The sequence below is a fragment of the Ascochyta rabiei genome, chromosome 15 (assembly GCF_004011695.2).
Source record: "Ascochyta rabiei chromosome 15, complete sequence".
NCBI lineage: Eukaryota > Fungi > Ascomycota > Dothideomycetes > Pleosporales > Didymellaceae > Ascochyta > Ascochyta rabiei.
In genome coordinates, this window is record NC_082419.1 from 506431 (window position 1) to 528716 (window position 22286).

A 22286-nucleotide genomic window follows, 5' to 3' on the forward strand; every position below is an offset into this window, starting at 1 on the left:
AATCACGTGACCGTTTTGATATCTATGCGTTGGGGAATATGTTCCCAATCAAACCATCCTACGTGAACTTCGTAAACCCATGCGCCTGTTGGAAACACACATAATCCACTTCTTAGTGGTGGAACAGTCTGATGTGCTGCTCGACGAACGTGATACCCAGCTTCTCGGCGGTCTCAAAGACGGCGCCGTCATTTTGGCTTCCTGTTGGTGCAGCGATGTACTTGGCACCACTCCTGTGCGCCCTGAAGACATTGTCGATAAAGGGGAAGAAAGCGTCCGAGGACAGCGCAACGCCCTGGAGCTTCGACAACCACTCCTTGCGCTCCTCTGGGGTGAACGACTTAGGGACCTGGCCTTCCTCAAAATTTGCAGCGAAGTCATCGTACTCAATGCCAGCATCGGGGACGAGACCGGAGCAGAGGAGATCAATGGCGTTAGACTTGGAGGGACGCTTGGTGCCCTTCTTGAACTTCAGGTTGAGGGTACGTTCGTGGAAGCGCATCCACCAGTTGTCAGCCTTGTCGCCTGCTAGACGTGTGCAGTGGATGCGGGCTAGACGTTGATTAGCAAAGGTACAACATTTCGATTGTTTTGGACTTACACTGCTGACCGGCACCAAGACCAACAACCTGACCGTTGAGCGCGTAGCAGACACTGTTAGACTGTGTGTACTTGAGCGCAATGGTAGCCACCGTCAGATCACGCTGCGCAGACTCGGGCAGAGGGCCGGTACCCTTGGGGACAATGACGGTGTTGAAATTGTCCGCAGGCGCAATCTTGGCATCGTTGCGGTGCTGCTTAAGAGTGATGCCGTAGACCGTCCTTGTCTCCTCGGCGGATGGAACATAGTCGTTGTCCATCTGAAGGACGAGGTACTTGCCAGCCTTCTTTTTCTTGAGGATTTCCAGAGCCTCCGTGGTGTAGCCGGGCGCGATGACACCGTCAGAAACCTCTCGGCTGATGATCTTTGCAGTTGGCAGGTCGACCTCGTGGGACAGGGCAATCATGTCACCAAAACTGGACATCCTGTCGGCGCCACGAGCCCTAGCATAAGCCTGGGCGAGACCAGACTTCTCGATACCCTCGATGTCGTCGACCATGTAGACCAGCCTCTCCTCCGCGCTGAGGGGAACACCAATAGCGGCACCGGCGGGAGACACATGCTTGAAGCTGGCAGCGGCTGGGTAGTTCAGCGCTTTGCTCAGCTCCTGGACTAAGGGCCATGCATTCAATGCATCTAGCAAGTTGATGTATCCTGGTGATCCACAAAGAACCTTGAAGGGCAGAGGCTTGTCAGGCATGGAGACCGTCGCAGGCTTCTGGTGGGGGTTGGCGCCGTATCGCAGAGGAAGGAACTGGTCGCCCTCGCCAGCGTACTTCTTTCGGAAAAACTCAGAGATGGCACTGTCGTATGCGGACGTCTGCTCGAAAGCCTTGAGAGCGTATCGCTGCCTGCTCTTCTCAGAAACCTCGCCATTGTTTGCCTTGAGCTCGGTAAGGAGGTCGTGGTAGTCGTTGGGGTCACTGATGATAGTGACGCGCGCGTGGTTCTTGGCCGCAGCTCGCAGAAGAGTGACACCGCCGATGTCAATCTCCTCAACAGCCTCGGGGATGGTGACGTTGATCCTGGCGACGGTCTCGGAGAAGGGGTATAGGTTACAGACGACGAAGTCGATCTTGTCGATGCTGTTTGCCGAGAGGTCCGAGTCGTCCGAGTCGAGGTTGCGTGCGAGAATGCCGCCGTGGACAGCAGGGTGAAGCGTCTTGACGCGTCCACCGAGCATCTCAGGTGCCTTGGTAATGGCAGAGACATCTTCGACGGGGAAATTGGCCTGGCGGATCATCTTGGCCGTGCCGCCAGAGGCGAGCAGCCGGACGTTGGCCTCATGAAGACCCTTAGCCAGGTCGAGCAGACCTGTCTTGTCGTAGACGGACAGAATAGCTGTGCAGTGTTAGAAGGAACAGCTCCTCTCATTCTAGCCAGCCACTGACCAGTTTTTTGGCCACCCATGTTGATCGAATGCTTCAATGACTATGTGTGATCAAATGAAGTGGGAACGAGAATACGAGTCAAAGAGTTTCTGGGGTCGAATAGCGCAGACGCCCAGCGTGGGGTGTCTTGATATTTTTGCGCAGCAATCTGCCCCGCTGTGACGATGCTCCCTCCCCTCGAGTTCCGATCTCGCTGACTTCGCGTACGCTACGGCTTCCCCCTCCGGCAGCGCTATCGAGCAAACGGCATTACCAACAGCACCGTCTCCCAGTCCACCATCGACTGCTGGAGCGGCTGCGTGATACCATGCTGTAGTTGATCCATTGTGCTGATTGCATACTTCCCACTTGCACCACATAACCCCAGCTTACATGACTAGCGCTAGCCTCGGTTCTCCAGGCTCTTCATCGCCCAAGCTTACTGGATCATCTACATCATCTTCGGGCTGTATGACAGGCGGTGTTGTCTGTGGAAGTTCGTGTATGATTCTCCAGCTTCGTATATGATTTGTCGCACCACGTTATTGCGCTAGATATTCCCATCCCGTGTTCTACGTGACAGCGCCGTCGAGCAGAGCAAGCTACCACAGCTCGAAGCTAAGCGTCACACGCCAATATGCCAGCCCAAACAAACGCCGGAGATCTGATCGCACACCTCAAGTCCGTTCTCCTCGAACTCAACGCGCACCCGTATCCAGAAGTCGCGTGTCCTCCAGAGGTACCCAAACGCGCATCTGTCGCCCTGATCTTACGCGTGCAACCAAACTACAACCATTGGCCAGCATATGCAGATAAACCTCTGCACTCTGCATCACAACATCCGCCAAAACCGCGCCGACGATCCTCCGCGGCTTCAGCATCCAGCCACAAGCTGGAGTTTGAAGACATCCTACACGCCTTCTTCGAGCAGGACTGGGTGAAGCATGGCGATCCTGAGGTGCTCTTCATCAAGCGAGCGACGAGGATCGGCGATAAGTGGAATGGGCACGTAGCTTTGCCTGGAGGGAAGAGAGATCCAGAGGATGACGACGATGCTGTCACCGCTATGAGGGAAGCGCTCGAGGAGGTTGGGATCGATCTGGGTTACCACAACGCAATAGCAGTTGGTAACCTCCCTCAGCGGATAGTCACCACAAGCTGGGGTAAAGTCCCGTAAGCATCACCACTTATCCTGTTAATCATTGGTGCTGATACACCCAGACTCATGGTACTTTGTCCCTACATCTACCTCCTTACCTCGCCCTCCTATCCAGCCCAACGCCTCCAGCCCACCGAAGTAGCCTCTTCGCACTGGGTGCCCATCCGCGCACTCCTCTCTCCCGTCCTCCGTACCCACGAATACGCCGACGTAAGCGCGCGCCTCGCGAAATCCGAACTCGGCATAAAGCGCTGGTTCCTGCAGGCCATGCTCTCGAAGATGATGTTTGCAGCCATCCGCCTCGTACCCTCCAGCTCCACACACTGCGCCACGATACCAGACTTCGTGCCCGCTTTTAGTGCACCGCCAAAGGGCGCGGTTGGGAAAGCGAGGGACTTGGTCTTTGGAGAGGACCGTGGGGACGGAAAACCGCCGCTGTTGCTTTGGGGACTGACACTGGGCGTTGTGAGTGATTTCCTGGAGCACATTCCGCCGCACAATGCGCTAGAGCTGTGGACGTACCCCACGTTCACGAGCTGGGATGTGAGGTTCGTCATGTGGGCCATGTCATATCGATTCAGGCGTCAGAAATCAATTGAGATGTCGTCTATGTCTACGCGCTCCTCCACCACTGCGGGCGAGCAGGACCTGCCGGGCTTTGGCAGCGAGGCTGTAGGGCCCATCTTCAGCGAAGGAGAAGAGGCGGTAGGTAAGCCTGGTGAAGTGGGGATAGCAGGGCTGGGTGTTGGGCGTGGATGGGGACAAACTGGGAGGGCAAAGATGGTTGCAAGAGGTGCGGCTGTCAATTCGATGCTGGAGGGATACTATCCCATTGTGAGGAAAGCCGTAGCAACGGCGCTGGTGGGAAGGATAAGTGTGTTTGCGCTGCTAGCATTTGTAGCCTGGAAGAAAGTGGACTGGAAACGGTTGGTGAGCCTAAAAAGATAGAGCTCGCTGACCTTCTTCGTAGATAGGTATAATGCATACCACATAGACGTACAATCGTAGATATTATTGGCATCCCCTGCAGACCTTTGAAAAACTTCCCTCACCCATTGCCCGCCAAGCTCAAGGTTCACTGACTCCATGTCCCCACGCTTGGTACTGTTTGAGAGAAAATTACCTTGGGAAGCGCACATCGACGCTAGGTGCAATCTCAGTTAAGGGAAGGATCCGTACAACGGCGGGCAGGGGCCGATCGTGCTAAATGGATCTGGGTTTGGCTGGCATGTGAAAGTCTGGAGAAGACCCACTTTGGCGACGTTCAACGTTGTTTGAACGCCACGGTATAGCTGTGTAGTCGTGATTTGCCACGATGTTGTGTTGAGAAAGATTAGATTTATGTTTTGCTCGGAGTGTAGGTGTGTCTGATAAGAATTAGTGTACTGTATGAGCCAGTTCCGTCATGACAAGAACGTTTTTAGCTGTTCACAGTCGTTGGTTGACCTTGCAGACTTGATATCAAGGAAGATGCAGCAGCAGAGCGTGGTGGTTGTAGTTTCAGGCAATTGGTCGGCTTGGTCGGCTTGGGCGAGACGTGTGGTGGTTGATGCCTATCATTGGTCGTCATGAGCACCGGAGTAAATCGGTGGCCTGCAAACAGCTGAGTCCTGCTGTCAGCGGCTCAGCTATGCGGGTGTGTTGAGGCGATTCCCCCTTTCACATGAGCTGTCGAGGCGCTTTCATCCGATAACATCTGATAGCGATTGACACGATTCTTGCAAGGCGTGGATAAGCATTGATTTGATATGTCGCAATTCGAGTTGTACGTCAGTGTAGTTTAGCTCAAAGCTCACCGCCTTTACTGCCTTGACCAAAGCTATGGCTCTTAGGTCAGCATCTGGTACGAGATACATCGAACACTCGGTCAGTGTATGACAGCCTCAAGTTTGCCACAACAGGAACGGAGCTGAAGCCTCGGTAAGGTGGTTGGTCTCACCAATCACCTTATCGATAGAGACGCTAGCGCGATGCCCTGCAGGAAGGCCGGTGGGTCTTCGAAGTTTGACCCCGGCTTTGCACGAAAGGATCCGTTGGTGAAAATGTGCAATTGCATCTGCTGTTGCGTCGCTTTTGGGTTGCCAGTGTGCGCAGATACTGTCTCCGTTGCCTCGGCGCATCAGAATGCCATGTTACACTCGGAAGGTTCTCGGACGTTGGCGCAAAGCGGGTCGGCGCAAACTTGGTACCTGCTGAGATTGGGCCTCTAGGCGAGGCTGCAGAGCAAACCAACGGAAAAGAACGCGTGATAGGCGGTGCAAGTTGGCGGTCTAAAAGCCGTGCCCCTGCGCCAAGACAGCGGACAAAGCAGCGCCCCAGACAAGGCAGAAGGAGGAGGCGTGTTGAGGCTACAGAGTGTGCGATGCATGCCGCCACTGTGGATACTGTAGACAAGTCGTGTTTCGCACTCAGTGTAGTGCTCACGGTGTTCAATGCGGTGGCAAGTGTAGCCAGAAGAAACCAGTCTGGCATTTTTCCGAGTGGAGAGATGGAGATCGGAAGTGCATTAGCAGTCGAGCTGGAGCTGTCTAATTGGGACCCCTGTTCTCGAACACCTCTGCTCGCGACGCTTACCAGAGTTGTCAGGGTCTACCCAAAATTCCAATCGACACCGCCTGGCGCATCTTTGGTGCTTTAAAAACTGCAGCCCGCTCTCAATTGCTTGCCCTTCAATTCCTCCTGGATTCTTCTATTCCGCGACGGTCTTCAGCCTATCGTTCTTTTGTTGTCGTTGCAGGCATTCGACCTCAACAAACGATCTGCATCTCAACAAGTCTTCTGCAACTTGTCCCTTTCGTTGCCCCTCAACCACGGGCACTCTTAACGCCATCCTCATCGACATCCCATTGTTGTCTTCACGATGGCTGCCACCACCACTGCCCGCCCTGTGGGTGCTCTGAGGCGCAATGTCACCGCCGACTCGGCTCCTTCGACCATTGCAAACTCGCCATCCGACTCCCTAGCTGGATCGGCTTCCAACACTTCCCTGTCGTCGCTCGGCTCTGAGGCTGACATCGTCGCTAAGCCCGCCGGCAAGCTTCTCGATACCTACGGCAACGAGTTCGAGATCCCCGACTACACCATTGGCCAGCTCCGCTCTGCCATCCCCAAGCACTGCTTCGAGCGCTCCGCCGTCCGCAGTCTGGGCTACGTTGCCCGCGACCTTGCTCAGCTCGCGGCTACCTTCTACCTATTCCACAACTATGTGACGCCCGAGACCATCTCTTCGATGCCCGTTCGCGCTGTCCTGTGGACTCTGTACACCTTCATGCAGGGTCTGTCTGGAACCGGTCTTTGGGTCATGGCCCACGAGTGCGGTCACCAGGCCTTCTCTCCCTCCAAGGTCCTCAACGATACCGTTGGCTGGGTCTGCCACTCCGCTCTTCTTGTCCCCTACTTCTCCTGGAAAATCTCCCACGGCAAGCACCACAAGGCCACTGGCCACATGGAGCGCGACATGGTCTTCGTGCCCAAGACCCGTGAGGTCTACGCTTCCCGTGTTGGCAAGTTCGTCCACGAGCTCCACGAGTTGACCGAGGAGACTCCCATCGCTACCCTCATCCACATGGTCACTCAGCAGCTTGGTGGCTGGCCCACGTACCTGATGAGCAACGTCACCGGCCACAACTTCCACGAGCGCCAGTCCGAGGGCAAGGGTGTCGGCAAGAAGAACGGCTTCTTGAAGGGCGTCAACCACTTCAACCCCTCGTCTCCTCTGTATGAGAAGAAGGACGAGAAGCTCATCCTGCTCTCTGATGTCGGCATTGCCATCACCCTTGCTGCTCTTACCTGGGTCGGCAAGAACTACGGTTTTGCCAACCTCCTCGTCTGGTACATCATTCCTTACCTCTGGGTCAACCACTGGCTCGTTGCCATTACCTTCCTTCAGCACACCGACCCCACTCTTCCTCACTACGACGCAAAGACCTGGACTTACGTTCGCGGAGCCGCTGCTACCATCGACCGTGAGTTCGGCTTCATCGGACGCACTCTCCTCCACGGCATCATCGAGACCCACGTTCTCCACCACTACATCTCCACCATCCCCTTCTACAACGCTGATGAGGCTTCTGAGGCTATCAAGCCCGTTATGGGCAAGCACTACCGCTCTGATACCGAGGGTGGCTCGATCGGTTTCATCAAGTCCATGTGGAAGAGTGCTCGCATGTGTCAGTGGGTCGAGCCCACCGAGGGTGCCACCGGTGAGAACGCTGGTGTTCTGTTCTTCCGCAACCACAACGGCCTTGGTGTCCCACCCACAAAGGTCATGGCCCCGGTCGCTCAGACGACTGCTGGCAAGGGCGCGAAGATGGAGATTGGCCCTGAGGACGAGTAGACTATACGACGAGAGTATGATCTAGTGCAGATCATGCTGTGCTCTTTGAAAGGCGTTTGGGGTAATAGTGTTCTCTTCTTTTTGCTTGGAGTTGATTGTTAGGCTGCGTAAAGGCGGATAGATCTCGATATCCTGGCTTTGGAGCGACTTGCAGTGAGGCTTGTAGATCGACACGGCGATTAATGAAATGTATCGATATGTTCACCACTGCTGTCATCTATCCGTGTCAAGCGATGTGTGCTTTGGAGCTGCAAAGATGAGAGAGGGACGTAAAACTATCGTGATTCAAGCTTGCACGACCCCCGCCAACATCCGTGTGAGCAGCCGCGTGCCAGGCGTAACTGTTATGTCAAGACTCGCAGCACGTAGCGTCAAAGCAGCATGCAACGATTGCGAGGCTTAAACAAGACGGACATGTGTCTCTTCACACAGCATCGTCTTTTCGCAAAAGTAGCGAAACATTCATCTTCACAGCAATATGTAGCGACGTTGGTAAGGAACGAGATATCATCAGATGCCTCCTCTGCTCCAGCTACCTCGCACGGTAGGTCGTGCTCTGGGACACGTAATAGAGGAGGGCCGAGTAAAGGGCTCGACATTCCTACAATAAATTGTGTCCGTAATGAGTGAAGAGAGGAAAGAGGGTGAGGGCAACCGAAGAATTTTGTTCAGCGCACGACGCTCGGACGCCTGACCAATCACGCCTGCCACGAATTGGATGATTCCTGGCCTTGGCAACGTGCTCATGGAAGGTGCATCTGATAATCTGCAGCTACGACACGACCTCCCGCAATACGTCCCATCGCCCCCCTTCACACGCCCCCAACATGCTGCGGCAACAATTGATCCGGTCGCTGAAGAGGCCTGCCCACCGCGCAGCCCTCAATGGCAGCCGGGCTTTTACTGCCTCGGCCCCCCGGCCTGCAGAGGTCGAGCTCACAATCGGTTTGTGCCACCCCCCGTTGCCCGCGAGGCCTGCGAAGGCGAGCGCTGACATGCTGTACAGATGGAAAGAAGGTCTCAATCGAAGGTACGCTGCCTCACTGACCCCGCTCGCAGCTGCAGACACAGTCCTAACGCCCCCCGAACAGCCGGCTCGGCCCTCATTCAGGCCTGCGAAAAGGCCGGCAGCACCGTGCCGCGATACTGCTACCACGAGAAGCTGATGATTGCCGGTAACTGCCGCATGTGTCTGGTCGAAGTGGAGCGGGCTCCCAAGCCAGTCGCCTCGTGCGCGTGGCCGGTGCAGCCAGGCATGGTGGTCAAGACCGACTCGCCGCTCGTCCACAAGGCGCGCGAGGGTGTCATGGAGTTTCTGCTTGCCAACCACCCGCTCGACTGCCCCATTTGCGACCAGGGAGGCGAATGCGATCTCCAAGACCAGTCGATGAGGTACGGCGCCGACCGTGGACGATTCCACGAGATTGGTGGCAAGCGTGCTGTAGAGGACAAGAACATCGGACCTCTGATCAAGGTAGGACTCTCGTCACAGGACCTGCAAATTCTATGCTTACGACCCCCAGACTTCCATGAACAGGTGCATTCACTGCACGCGATGCATTCGTTTCTCCAACGACGTCGCTGGCGCTCCCGAGATGGGCTCCACTGGCCGTGGCAACGACCTGCAGATTGGCACATACCTCGAGACTTCCCTCGACTCTGAGCTTTCTGGAAACGTCATCGATCTTTGCCCCGTCGGTGCCCTCGTTTCGAAGCCCTATGCCTTCAAGGCTCGTCCCTGGGAGCTGTACAAGACTGAGACAGTTGATGTCCTCGATGGCCTTGGCTCCAACATCCGCGTCGACTCTCGCGGTATCCAGGTTATGAGGATTCTGCCCCGTCTCAACGACGATGTCAACGAGGAATGGATCAACGACAAGACCCGATTCGCATGCGACGCTCTTAGCACACAGCGCTTGGTCAACCCGCTCATCCGCGTCGATGATCAGTTCCAGCCTGCATCTTGGGAGCAGGCTCTTGTTGAAATTGGAAACGCCTTCAAGAAGATTGCCCCCAAGGAGAACGAGATCAAGTTCGTTGCCGGGCACCTTGTTGAGGCCGAGACTCTCGTGGCCGCGAAGGACCTTGCTAACAAGCTTGGCTCCGACAACCTGGCTCTTGACCAGCCTGGAGGCAGCCAGCCCATTGCTCACGGTATCGACAGCCGTGCTAACTACTCGTTCAACTCCAGGATTTACGGTGTGGAGGAGGCTGATGCCATTCTTCTCATTGGTACCAACCCTCGACATGAGGCCGCTGTTCTCAACGCCCGTATCCGAAAGCAGTGGTTGAGGTCAGACCTCCAGATTGGTCTCGTTGGTGAGGACTTTGAGAGCACGTTCGAGTACTCGAAGCTTGGAGACAACGCCAATGACTTGAAGAGTGCTCTGTCCGGCGAGTTCGGAAAGGTGCTCCAGGGTGCCAAGAAGCCAATGATCGTCGTTGGCAGCGCTGTCGCTGAGCACGCCGATGCCAAATCCATCTTCGAGCAGGTCGGTTCCTTCGTCGAGAAGAACAAGGCCAGCTTCGCCACACCCGAGTGGAATGGCTACAACGTCCTTCAGCGAACAGCTTCCCGCACAGGTGCTTATGATGTTGGATTCACTGTCCCCTCGCCCGAGGTCGCCAACACCAAGCCCAAGTTTGTCTGGTTGCTCGGCGCTGACGAGATCAACGAGGCCGAGCTGCCCAAGGATGCTTTCGTTATCTACCAGGGTCATCACGGTGACCGTGGCGCTCAGCTCGCTGATGTTGTCCTGCCTGGAGCTGCTTACACCGAGAAGTCTGTTACATACGTCAACACTGAGGGCCGTGTACAGATGTCCCGTGCTGCTGTCGGTCTGCCTGGCGCTTCAAGAGAAGACTGGAAGATCATCCGAGCAGCCTCGGAGTACCTCGGTGCTGAGCTGCCCTACGATGACGTTGAACAGCTTCGCGACCGTATGGAGGAGATTTCTCCCGCTCTCAGGAGGTACGACTTGGTCGAGTCGACTTCTCTGCCTGGCCTCAGCAAGGTACAGCTGGTAGACCAGAACAAGGGATCGCAGGTATCTGGCCAGGCTCTCGAGAAACCCATTAAGAACTTTTTCTTCACAGATGCCATTTCAAGAAAGTAAGTAGCACTCTGTCTCATCCGCGAATTCACGTCATGCTAAAAACTTTAGTTCGCCGACAATGGCACGATGCTCAGCAGCGAAGGAGCAGAAGAACCCCAAGACCAACTTCATGGCACCTGGATATCCTGACCCTCAGGTCGGCTACGGGCCTCAGGGAACACCTCAGATCGCGTCGGCAGCCAACATCTAAGCAAACGTAAAGCATGGGTTTGAGAAATCAGGAGGGAGTTTTGAATTGTACATAGGCTCACATTTTCCTTTATCAGTTCTGGCATGCGACTTGCATGATGTTGAGTGTATGAGAATACCAGCGTATTTGTTCAACTAGGAGATCTCGTCGTGATATATACTTACGATGTCGTTTACAGTCTACAATGCACTGAGGCCGACAACGGTCCGGTCAGACGCTTTTGATGCTTGATTGACACTTGCGCGAATTAACTCGTCATGCCAAGGAGCTATTCCAGTTCCAAAATCTTGTACCTTCTTCATCTGTGAATCAAACAGAGTCCTACTCAACATAGCAAGCGTTTGCCTTTCCACGTCATATCTGATGCTCTCCAAAGCAACGAAAATTTCTTCTTGCGATACTGTTACTGCTCCGGTCAAGTAAGCACACTGGTGTTTGTTCTAGCCATTGTTGAGCCAACCCCACATCTACCATATCTTTGGTATTTCTACGAGCTTTCGAGGACAACAATCACGATGCCGACTTTGGCGTTGACTAATTTCAATATTGTGTGCGCCTCCTTGGGTGGCTTCGTCACATTGTTTGGCCTTGTGTCTTATTTGATGAAGGAGAAGTTCTACCTTTCAGAAGCATGTAGGTCTAACATGACAGCCACTGTCTTTGCTCAAAATCTCACAGTTGCAGTGATCTCTCTGATTGCCGGACTTGTTTTCTCCCCACATGCCACCAACTGGATACGACCACACGAATATGCGCTGCAATCAGTTGAGAACTTGGACGCTATCACGTTGTACTTCACTCGAGTTGTTCTTGGAGTGCAGCTTGTCCTTGCTGGAGTTCAGCTGCCTTCCAAGTACCTGAAAACAGAATGGAAAAGTCTGGCTTTGCTGCTCGGTCCGGTCATGACGACTATGTGGGTCGTTACCAGCCTCCTCGTCTTTGCAATGGTCCCTCACATAAGCTTCCTGCAGGCCTTGGCGGTTGGTGCTTGTGTCACACCCACGGATCCTGTGCTATCTAACTCTATCGTGAAGGGGAAGTTTGCGGACAAGAACATTCCCAAGGAGCTTCAGAAAATTATCGTTGCTGAATCTGGAGCAAACGATGGCTTGGGTTATCCATTCTTGTTCCTGCCGCTTTACTTGATCCAGTACATCGGGAGTTCCGGACATGAAGACGGCAAAGCAAGTACTGCGGTTGGCTTATGGTTTGGAGAAACATTAGGATACACCATCATCTTGAGTGTAGTCTATGGCGCCGTCGTGGGGTGGCTTGCGAAAGAGCTATTGCACTGGGCTGAAGAGAAGAAGTACGTTGATCGCGAAAGCTTCCTGGTGTTCGCCATCACCCTGGCACTATTCATTGTTGGCACCGTGGGCATGATTGGCAGCGACGATGTTCTGGCATGCTTCATTGCTGGAAATACGTTTACCTGGGATGACTGGTTCCGGCTCGAGACAATGGACGACTCTTTCCAACCCACTATCGACATGCTGCTCAACGTATCAATCTTCATTTGGTTTGGAGCAATCTGCCCTTGGGCTGAATTCTACCACAATAACGTAATCCCCATATGGCGCCTAGTCATCCTTGGTATTCTGGTCCTCCTACTTCGCCGTCCTCCCATCGTCTTCGGTATGCACAAGCACATTCACCAGATCGAGCAGAAACGACAAGCACTATTTGTTGGTTTCTTCGGTCCTATTGGCGTGAGTGCTGCCTTCTACCTCTACGTCAGCATCGAATTCCTCAACAAGCTCAAAGTCAACGGGGAGACTAGAGAGGACGCAGCATATCTCATAGAAGTCATGAACGTGGTGATCTGGTTCCTGATCATCTGCTCGGTCGTTGTCCACGGCCTCAGCATTCCCCTTGGCAAGCTCGGATTCTTTATTCCCCGAACCCTGTCACGAGCCATATCAGCACGAAGTGACGAGCCAGAGCCCTTCTATATCGCAGAAGACGCTGATGACGCAACTACGGACATAGAGCAGCGTCTTCGACGGCGGCCTGGATGGTCCCGCACAGGAGGCGATTCGTTGCCGAACCGCGTGGTGCGCATTGGCAGATCCATCATTCGATCCGGAGACAACTCGAGGAGTCAGTCTACGAGTAATGTGCAGACCCCTGTGCCGTTATCGGCCGCCCCAACAGTAGCAAGAAGTGAAGGAGTGGTTGGAGCTGTCAGTGCCTCCACAAGCACGGGAGATGTGGGACTTCAAAGGACTATCAGATTTCCTGATGAACAGCCGCTGGGAACCAAGCCATGAAGTTTGGAACATCAAGGAGATGGTTGATATAACGGTCATCTAAGATGGCTAACAAGTGTCATGCCAAACGACACAAAGTCTCGAATTTTGAACCCAGTGGATGTCCCAAGAAGAAGGAAAAGTAAGCAAAAAAGTAGAACACAAGAAGAAGATGAAAAGACAAAAGCAAAATATACCGGCAATGTGCCACAACCTTTCATGAATCACTGTACTGCTCTAAGCACAGTAAAAAATGTATTGACTGAACTACAGATCATGCTCAGGGACGGCATTTCCACAAACGCATACATGGTAAATCCTACTTTTATCAAGGTTCACGTCACCCAAATGCTTGTTCTGCCTACCTCGCAGCTTTTTAGCTATTGGTAGCTATTGCAGTAACCCTGGATAGCTGAAGTCGCACTGGGATCCATTGCCTACATAATGGCACGGATAAGACAAATTCTTAACCCTTATAAACCGGCCATAAAAAGTAGGGCAAGGTTCTGGATGATTAGTGACACGACGTGCAAATTAATATTCTTGCATATCACGGGATACATCTAAGAGCACTCTTGTGCATGTCTGGCCCAGATAGTCTCCAAAGTCTCGCTGTCTTACTTCCATCGTAGGTTGTGTCATTCTTCTTCTGTATCATGTGTAAATACTGGGATCGCCGTCGTTCTGACATGACGTAGCCAATGAATCCAGATACTTTTAATGACTTCTTAAGCACCCCAACTACATGGTCGAGTAAAGAGGAAAGCAGAAGCTTTGGCGAGTGCAAGCCTAATCATGCCAGTGTGCAACCTCCCCCTCTAGCGCCTTGGCCCCTCCACCCATCGTCATTGGCTGCGTAAAACCCTACCTACGCACACCTCACCTCCTCTTGACAGCACGTGAAGCGCGCGCAAATGGCCTCCAACGACGACCAGGGCGCTTCGTATGAAGCCGAGCATGTGCACGAGGTTTACGAAGAGATTGCATCGCATTTCTCATCCACCCGCTACAAGGTGTGCGTCACCCCTCCTTCTCTCGCTACAAGACCGACTAACCACATCCAGCCATGGCCGATAGTGGAGAGGTTCTTGAAAGAGCAACCAGACGGTGCTGTTGGCGCCGATGTGGGTTGTGGGAACGGGAAATATCTGGCTGTTAACAATGAGGTGTTTATCGTAGGTTCTGATCGGTATGGTGTCCCCCACTTTTCGTGCTATTCGGTTTCTTCATGTCAATGTGAAGGCTACCATATGTTTGAAGAGGAATACGTTGACGTTGACACATGACTAGGTCAACAAATCTGGTCAAAATTGCAACACAGCACGAACCACACGATGTTGTCGTGGCCGACAATCTTTCCCTTCCGCACCCACCCCACAGTTTCGACTTCGCCATCTCCATAGCTGTTGTTCACCATCTGTCCACACCAGCCCGGCGAGTGGAAGCTGTGAAATGCATCTTGGATCTCCTACGTCCGTCACAAGCAGGCGCAGAGGAGAGCGGAGGCAAAGCACTCATCTACGTCTGGGCACTCGAGCAGAAGAGCAGTCGGCGAGGGTGGGACGAGGGTGGCGAGCAGGACGTCATGGTGCCATGGGTCATGACCGCAAAGAAGGAGAAAGTCCCGAAGAAGAAAAAGCCGCAGAAGAAGAGGGGCCAGGACACCATCACGCAAAACGGTGATGAAGCAGAAAAGAGCGCAGAGGAGCCAGCGGTGGGGAGATCAGAAGAAACGGTGGAAGCGAAGCCAGAGGGTGATAAGACATATCTGCGATACTACCACTTATACAGGAAAGGCGAGCTCGAGGAAGACATAGAGCAGGCTGGTGGCGTGGTCATTGAAAGTGGGTATGAAAAGGACAACTGGTGGGGAATTGCAAGGTTGAAGTAGCTCTCTGAGATGAATCGACAGAGTCAAGTCAAATCGAGAGCCTAAATAAGAAACACCACAAACCGACCCGCGGTGCCTTTTGACCAAACAATGATGATCAGTTCCACCGCCTCTTCTGATCGTGGGTCCCCTTTGTGAGTGACGACCTTGGCTTCATTCGTTTTACGAGTCGCAATAGATAATGGGCTGGTCTGGATCTTCGCCTTGTTGACGTTGCATGTACTGTCTGGCTCTTCAGGGCATGTACTCGCTCGAAGCCGAGAGATGCAGACGGGATGAAATTATTTCCTTCGTGGGTGGCTTTCTAGGTAACGTGGCTGCGTGTCGCGACTCGGTGGGATATGCCAGGTGATACAAGATACAATGAATGTGGTTCTAATATAAAAGAGAACATATGGGGTTAATGGTATGGGGTTGGCCAGTGTGTGCAGCAGGTTCAAAGCCCAGCACATAGAGGACGGTCGTTACTTGAGTGGTCATTTGGGATATGGGTGCTTACTTATAAAGAACCCAAAATCAGATGAACTGAGTTACAGGGCGAGTGATTGAATCCTCGCAATTTTTGATCTCTGACCTTACCGTCTTGAAAGGAGTGAAGACCGTCAGAACTGGTGCGGTAGCTGCGGGATCCCTGCCTTCGCCCCTGCTGTTACCTTGTCGTTCGTAGATTGGGCCAGTAAAGCGTGCGCGCTCTCCGTCAAGGGGAACAGCTGGAAGTAGAAACCTACAGCTCCCGCTACCAGAAGCACATAGTACGCTACTGTCCAAGCAACAGCCTGCCCTCGGTGCGACCATGCGCTCTTCGATCCGTCATTCTTCTTGTCTACATCTGGTGGTCCAATCGGTACTCCAGCTTCCACACCAACACGCCCGTACAATCGAGGGAGGCCCATCCAATTGCAGAATGTGTGTGCGAGTATGCATGTATAGACGTTGCCAGTACGGAGGTACAAGAATGTAGCAAAGAAACCAAACAGCGACGTGTACGTAAATTGGAACAGCGACCGTAGCGTAGCCATTAACATTGGAACTTCTGGATGTGTGATGTGGAACTCGTAGAGGTGGTGCACATGAGCGATGCCAAAGTATAGCGGAGTCAGGAAGACGATTTGCTTCTCGGTGAAGCGCGCGAGTAGGTGCAGTGGGACCATGAGCGAGCGCCATACGATCTCTTCGCTGACCGGGCCCTGTGGTGAAAGTCAGCATTTGTACTGAGTGTTGAGGTTGGCGTACGTACGACCACGAAATTTCTATATCCAATCCAACTGCTTAGCGTCTCGTGTACTCCCTTCAGCTTGATCCAGTCTTTCCAGTCATCGTCTACAATTCCATTCTCGTACAGGGGGCCGGCGAACAAGATGCACACTAGGAGTATGCCTCGCGCAATATCCAAGATGGAGATTGGCCACAGACCGAATAGATGCAGCAGCCGATAGGCGGAAACATCATGTTGGTACAGGTACAGTGCGGTGATGACGGTACAGGTGATGGTAGAAAAGGTCACCGCGCGGGTCCTGGCGCGTATAGAGGAAGGCGCATCGCGAGTGAGGGTGGGAGAGGGCCTTGTGGTCGCTGACAGATAGAAGGGGAGTACGTATATGACCACGAACGCAGCCTATAAGCGTGCTGGTCAGTACGCTTCTTGAATATGCTCGGTGTGACAGCGGTGATAGGCTGGGAACAATAGTAGTCGTGGAGGGGTGGGTAACTTGAAACGCACCGACAGTAGAGCCGCAGCGGTGGGAGAGACCGTGGGCGCCTCGGGAACTGCGAAGGCGTCAGACTTCATCATAGCCGTGGTGCGAACGCTGAGCGCCGAAATGGAAACGTAGACGCGACTTCAGCGTGGTGGGTCGCGCGGGCGGTAAAAGGTGCAGAGCCGGAAGGGAGCACACAGGCCAACCATTGTCCTCAAACTTACCGCCTTTGACGCTATCGTACATGTCGCTGAGACGCTCTCGCCAACCGGTCGCGGGCGGTGGCATCGTGTGTGTGCTAGCTGTCGCAAGCCTTTGCATCAGAGTTTGAAGCCAGAAAAGAGCTCGATGGTGGGCTTATACATGCAAGACTTCTCCCTGCGCGTTGCTCGAGCTCCAACATTCAACATACAGCATTCAGCATTCAGCATCAGCATCAGCATCAGCATCAGCATCAGCATCAGCACCCACCTTTTACCATCCCACCAACCACACCACACCACTGCCACACTTCGCTATCGATACCCCGACCGCCAGACAAACACTGCAAACGTCTTCCATCACGTGCACTCCAGACCTCCAACAGCGCCTCTTCCCGTTGCATCCCTGCTTCGCGCAGTTGTACAACCGGCAGTGGCCAGCCATCGCCTAGTGAAGATCAAGGGGAGACCGTTGCCTGGTCCGTGGCAGCACGTCACTGGCTCGTTAGATCCTCCTAAAGTCGCCTTCATTTCGCGCTCAACCCACTACGCGTCGAGCTGTTGATCGATAGTTCGACAGGGGCCCTCGTGGGCGAGAGCGAGGGGTTCCTGGAGGGAATCGCGTCTCTGAGCGATCCTGCGGCTCATAGACCCAGTTGCTGGGCAGCGAATCATCAATTTCCTCAATTTCCAGAAAAAGGTCTCTTTGCACAACTCGAAACTTTCGGCACGTGCTCCGGCACCGAACCAGGGGGAGCGCTGCACAATTGGCTCTGCATTGGACACCCTGCAGCTCGCAGCGCGAACCTGCATCTTGCAGCAGCCAGCTTTCGACGACTAGGCCGACGCGGCCGGCCACGCCTTCCTGGGAGTTATCATCTGGTGTCCACTCCTCACCTCCATCCTCTCTTTTTCGAAACTGCGCGCTTCTTAATGGCCTTGTGCCCCATTCTGTCACTCTTTTGACATGTTTGTACATTGTTTCTTGCCATTCCTTCTTTGACCTGACGTTTCAAACGTCGCTTTTCCTGTCGTGTCTCTTATTCCTACCCTTATCCTTAATGGTCCGTTTCAGCCCGTCCACACTCGTCCGAGACCTCACATTCTGTGGCACCTGGAACAGCATCGCACCACAGCATGTCTTCGAACTCTGATCCACGCCATCGCGCAACCAACTCGCAAAATACCATCACATCGCCGCTCGCACAAGCTCCCAGGCTCATTCCGCCGTCGCAACCGCGACCTGCTTCCGCTTTCCGCAGGCCGCTCTCCGAGGCATCAGACCAATCCAACCGCCATTCAGGCCCAACCATTCGCATAGTCGACGATCCTGGGAACGATGTTTACGACAAATTTCCATTACCAAGTGAACCCTCGCAGATCCTTCCACCTCCTCGCAATGCGCCAGGTTACGTGTTCGAGACCCCAGGATCCCGTGTTTCAAGTGGTAGCCGTGTTGCCAATGCCCTCGCAAAGTTCGAAGCCATTGGCGCCGGCACCACCCTTGCTCCACAGCCACCCGCCCATCGTCCAAAGAACACTTTCAGACACTCGGTGTCCACCAACACGTCTGAGGACGACACCCTTGTGGGAACTTTCAACTCGCGATCCTCCTTGCGATTTTCCCAAGGAAGCACACCCCCGTCTTCGCCCGGCCAGCATGAATTAAAGGACTTTGAAACAGAGCTAGAAGTACTAGAAGAAGAAACTACTCCTCCCGCTCGAAGGTCTACTATACGCGCTGTCCCGCCTTCATCGTCCGGTGGTGAATCAGTTACAAGTCGTACTCGTGCCTTATCGCCCCAGGAATCTGTTGCATCGTTTGCCTCGACTACGCCTGCGGCCTCACCTGCCTCACCTAGTAATGCCGACCGAAACTCGACGGGTGTCAGTCGACCGTTACCGAAAGAGTATACCCCGTCTGCCGGATCTGAAGACGGACGCCAGCAGGCTCTCGATAGTGACTTTTCGCATCGACAACTTGTATTGAAGCCATCCACGGAGTCGTTTGCATACTCTGACATTTCGTCCACCAGCATCGAACCCAAGCAACCTACCTTTTCGCCATCACCAAGTATTCATGAAGCGAGTACAGCCACTTGGGCAAGCGGGATCAAAGTCAACTATCCCGTCGTACGTCCCCCCACGAACAACAACCAGCGGGCCGAGTCCCAGACCACACCGAACATTGCATCACGGATGCTTGACCTCGGTCTTGCGCACAACTGGAGCTCTCAGCTATCCACTATTGCATCCGTTTCGGAACGTGACTCCCGATCACTTGCGCGTGGATCTCGATCGTTCAGCCCGAGATCGCTGTCATCCGACAGCTATGCAGAGAGAAGCCAGACTCACTTGCCAAGGAGGAGAGGGCAAACAGTGGGAAGCTACAACTCATCCTCCGACAACTACTCTTCTGAGCCTTCGGAGTCGGCAGTCCCCCTGCCGCTATTCTCGCCTCAACTGCAACCATCCAGCGAGTACAACGAGAAAAGCTTTGGAGATGAGGACCTTGATACGGTCTCGCCACTGCCTCCATCCAACACGATCCGAATGAAGAACTCTGGGTACCTGCGAAGGCAAAACAGCGATACATCTTTAAACTCTTCGCGACCAGGCTCATCACAATCCGATGTCTCCACATTCAATCGTAGCATTATCCCAGCATGGGCAAGGTAAGCGTTTAAAAGCCTTAAATTCATATCAGTTACTGACACAGCTTCAGGGCATACTATCAGCATGGTGAACGCATCTCAATGATGGCACCTCTTTCAGAATCATCTGGTAGCATACGTTTAGGAACTTCGCACAGCGGTCGCACCAACACGCCATCTGAAAGCAACTTCCCAGCGCACATTCATCGTCCACGCAATCGGCCACGTAATCGCGGATCGCACGCTGATACCATGTCGCTATCCTCGGAACAGCTGATCGATGACGATGGCTATGCAACTGGACCTCACATGCAACCCATTAGCGGCTGGTCAACACCACATCTCCGCACTGACAGGCGCGGATATCCTCGCTACAGCTTTTGGAAGGCACCTTCGATGGACAAAGATTTCGGCAAGCGACCCTTTAGCCGTCAAAACAGACAGATCCTCCTCTTCACCCTAGGATTCATCTTCTTCCCTGCATGGTGGATCGCATCTTGTCTGCCCTTACCATTCGACCCGGCTTCGGTACAGAACGAGAGTCAAGTCGACTTCGAGCAGCAGTATGCCCAACAGATCGCGACAGTAGACAACAAGGCCTATCAGAAAGCCAGTTGGTGGCGCAACTTGAACCGAGTGATGTCAGGAGTTGGAACGTAAGTTTGCGTGTGTCTGATCTCGAAAAATGTGTTTACTAACCCGCAGCAGGCTCTTAGTTGGCGTCATAGTTGCACTAGGCATTCTGGCTTCCAGAATGTGAAGCTCTGCTCTCCAACTCACAACGACATCACCGGTCTATACCACGTCTCCCAAGAACGTTTTTGCCACATCACCGCCATTTATGTATCTGCCATACCCGCCATTTCTAACAGCTCTCGATAACGAACCGACTTACGACCTCCCTGATGCCTTTTACGCCTGTTAATGTATTTCCTCGCTATATGACTGGTGCTCCATCGGGATTTCCACGAAATTTCGATTCGAGTCACTTTCAGCAGCGCTGTTGTACAAATCTCCTTTGATTGTTTAGACGCATCCTGCGCGCACATTGCATAGCTTAGCGGGCGTTCTCTTTGCTTCTGACTACCCATTTGTTCTATATTGCAGCCGCAGTATGCGCGCAAGTTTTCTTTTTGTATATCCAAAGATTTGAGGTCCGAACAGGGATCGCTGGGGTTGTAGATGTGTACCCGGAAAGGCAGCATCACAGTGCTTGCTCATCGATAATCATAGTTTCAGATCAACATTTGGTCCGCAAACACTGACTTTGTCGATTCATCAATCGACAACAATTTTGAAAATTCCACCAATGCATATTATGCTTGATTTGCGCCCTACTGCCTTCACTCTTTCTGAGTTTGCACAGCCTCCGTCTCACCTTACTTTTTGTGACACCGGTTAAAGCACAGTGACATGGTGCAAGATTTGAGGGAACGCGGCTTGGCCATCAATGCATCTGAGCATGAACGTGCAATCCTAGCTGTGGTGCACGAGGCTCGCTCGGGTACTGCCTGATCTGCCAAATGAGAGGACGTTTCATGATTCGAGTAAGAGACGGCCCAAGGGAAAACCATGGCCACCTGCCTTATGACTGTTCATAACCGAGTCATTTTTTGTATATCATCGCTTTGGGAAAGGATGCTGTGGCGAGGTGCAGTCTGAGGCTGGAAGGAGCGATTCGTAAGGATGAGTCGAAATAGTCCAAGCGCCTGGTGGGGCAAGCATGATGTCGCTCTAGATACAAATTGATCTACCGCCTACTGAATTCTTCAAAGAACGCCAAAGAGCTCTACTGCACGCGACTCCGCCTACCCTTCGCACTTTAATCGTCCTTCCTACCCAACAGATCCACAAGAGTATCGCACAAGACCAAGCATCATGGCTGTCCGCGCGCAATTCGAGAACTCCAACGAGTACGTACAGAGCGGGGCAAATGGCGCCGCACGAACAGTTACTAACCAGTGGCGCAGAGTCGGTGTCTTCTCTACACTCACCAACGCCTATGCGATTGTCGCAGTAGGCGCTTCCGAGAATTTCTACAGGTATGTATATCTATGTGCGCAAACGCAGACTGCCCAACAGCCTCGCCAGTACCAAGCCAAACTAACACACCACGTGCAGTGTCTTCGAAGCTGAACTCCAGGATGTCATTCCTATCTGTCACGCCACAATTGCCGGAACGCGCATCGTCGGCCGTCTGACCGCCGGCAACAAGAAGGGTCTCCTTGTTCCCACCACCACAACCGACCAAGAGCTCCAGCACCTGCGCAACTCGATACCAGACAGCGTCAAGATCCAGAGGATAGAAGAGCGATTATCGGCCCTCGGCAACGTCATATGCTGCAACGACCACGTCGCACTTGTGCATCCCGACATCGAGCGCGAGACGGAGGAGATAATAGCAGATGTGCTTGGCGTAGAGGTCTTCAGGCAGACAATCGCAGACAACGTTCTCACAGGCTCGTACATGGCCTTGAGCAATCAGGGCGGTATCGTGCATCCCAAGACATCGATCCAGGACCAGGATGAACTGTCGAGTCTGCTTCAGGTCCCGCTCGTCGCGGGCAGCGTGAACAGAGGCAGCGCGGTTGTTGGTGCGGGTATGGTTGTGAACGACTGGATGGCCGTCACTGGTCTTGACACAACAGCAACTGAACTCTCTGTCGTTGAAAGTGTCTTCCGTTTGGGCGAAGGTGGGGCTGAGAAGATCAACACGACGTACAAAGATGCCATGGTCGAGTCATTCTACTAGACGGCAACTGTTGTGTTGGGGCGATTTTTCTTTTCTCCTCTGGCAGTTCAAATGCCATGGATCCAGGCGAG

At 53.5% G+C, this 22286-nt stretch overlaps 9 protein-coding genes across 9 annotated transcripts, besides 4 other annotated features; 7 read left to right on the forward strand and 2 right to left on the reverse strand.

The window, feature by feature from the left end:
* Window positions 1–112: 112 nt before the first annotated feature.
* On the reverse strand, window positions 113–2011 carry EKO05_0008619 (bifunctional phosphoribosylaminoimidazolecarboxamide formyltransferase/IMP cyclohydrolase; the record flags this gene model as incomplete). Its single annotated transcript, XM_038941735.1, has 3 exons — window positions 113–552; window positions 602–1942; window positions 1993–2011. 3 exons carry the CDS (start codon window positions 2009–2011, stop codon window positions 113–115), a joined length of 1800 nt encoding a protein of 599 aa, XP_038796158.1.
* Window positions 2012–2608: 597 nt separating this feature from the next.
* EKO05_0008620 (uncharacterized protein) lies at window positions 2609–4078 on the forward strand (the record flags this gene model as incomplete). Its single annotated transcript, XM_038941650.1, has 2 exons — window positions 2609–3144; window positions 3193–4078. The coding sequence occupies 2 exons, from the start codon at window positions 2609–2611 to the stop codon at window positions 4076–4078; spliced, it is 1422 nt and encodes a 473-aa protein (XP_038796159.1).
* A 1912-nt stretch (window positions 4079–5990) lies between these two features.
* On the forward strand, window positions 5991–7466 carry EKO05_0008621 (uncharacterized protein; the record flags this gene model as incomplete). Its single annotated transcript, XM_038946582.1, has 1 exon — window positions 5991–7466. The coding sequence occupies one exon, from the start codon at window positions 5991–5993 to the stop codon at window positions 7464–7466; it is 1476 nt and encodes a 491-aa protein (XP_038796160.1).
* An 827-nt stretch (window positions 7467–8293) lies between these two features.
* Window positions 8294–10772, forward strand: EKO05_0008622 (uncharacterized protein; the record flags this gene model as incomplete). Its single annotated transcript, XM_038941792.1, has 5 exons — window positions 8294–8411; window positions 8473–8496; window positions 8558–8940; window positions 8990–10578; window positions 10631–10772. The coding sequence occupies 5 exons, from the start codon at window positions 8294–8296 to the stop codon at window positions 10770–10772; spliced, it is 2256 nt and encodes a 751-aa protein (XP_038796161.1).
* A 515-nt stretch (window positions 10773–11287) lies between these two features.
* On the forward strand, window positions 11288–13042 carry EKO05_0008623 (uncharacterized protein; the record flags this gene model as incomplete). The annotated part of the gene is made up of 2 exons (XM_038941596.1): window positions 11288–11405; window positions 11457–13042. 2 exons carry the CDS (start codon window positions 11288–11290, stop codon window positions 13040–13042), a joined length of 1704 nt encoding a protein of 567 aa, XP_038796162.1.
* Window positions 12412–12452: a tandem repeat.
* Window positions 13043–13935: 893 nt separating the features above from the next.
* Window positions 13936–14912, forward strand: EKO05_0008624 (tRNA (carboxymethyluridine(34)-5-O)-methyltransferase; the record flags this gene model as incomplete). The annotated part of the gene is made up of 3 exons (XM_038941615.1): window positions 13936–14034; window positions 14086–14210; window positions 14312–14912. 3 exons carry the CDS (start codon window positions 13936–13938, stop codon window positions 14910–14912), a joined length of 825 nt encoding a protein of 274 aa, XP_038796163.1.
* Window positions 14913–15514: 602 nt separating this feature from the next.
* EKO05_0008625 (CAAX prenyl protease) lies at window positions 15515–16897 on the reverse strand (the record flags this gene model as incomplete). Its single annotated transcript, XM_038941551.1, has 4 exons — window positions 15515–16099; window positions 16150–16527; window positions 16633–16679; window positions 16834–16897. The coding sequence occupies 4 exons, from the start codon at window positions 16895–16897 to the stop codon at window positions 15515–15517; spliced, it is 1074 nt and encodes a 357-aa protein (XP_038796164.1).
* A 123-nt stretch (window positions 16898–17020) lies between these two features.
* Window positions 17021–17075: a tandem repeat.
* Window positions 17076–17092: 17 nt separating this feature from the next.
* Window positions 17093–17120: a tandem repeat.
* Window positions 17121–17597: 477 nt separating this feature from the next.
* Window positions 17598–17639: a tandem repeat.
* Window positions 17640–17946: 307 nt separating this feature from the next.
* Window positions 17947–20223, forward strand: EKO05_0008626 (uncharacterized protein; the record flags this gene model as incomplete). Its single annotated transcript, XM_038941711.1, has 3 exons — window positions 17947–19484; window positions 19535–20119; window positions 20172–20223. 3 exons carry the CDS (start codon window positions 17947–17949, stop codon window positions 20221–20223), a joined length of 2175 nt encoding a protein of 724 aa, XP_038796165.1.
* A 1118-nt stretch (window positions 20224–21341) lies between these two features.
* On the forward strand, window positions 21342–22215 carry EKO05_0008627 (Eukaryotic translation initiation factor 6; the record flags this gene model as incomplete). Its single annotated transcript, XM_038941588.1, has 3 exons — window positions 21342–21376; window positions 21434–21505; window positions 21585–22215. 3 exons carry the CDS (start codon window positions 21342–21344, stop codon window positions 22213–22215), a joined length of 738 nt encoding a protein of 245 aa, XP_038796166.1.
* Between the last annotated feature and the right edge of the window lie 71 nt (window positions 22216–22286).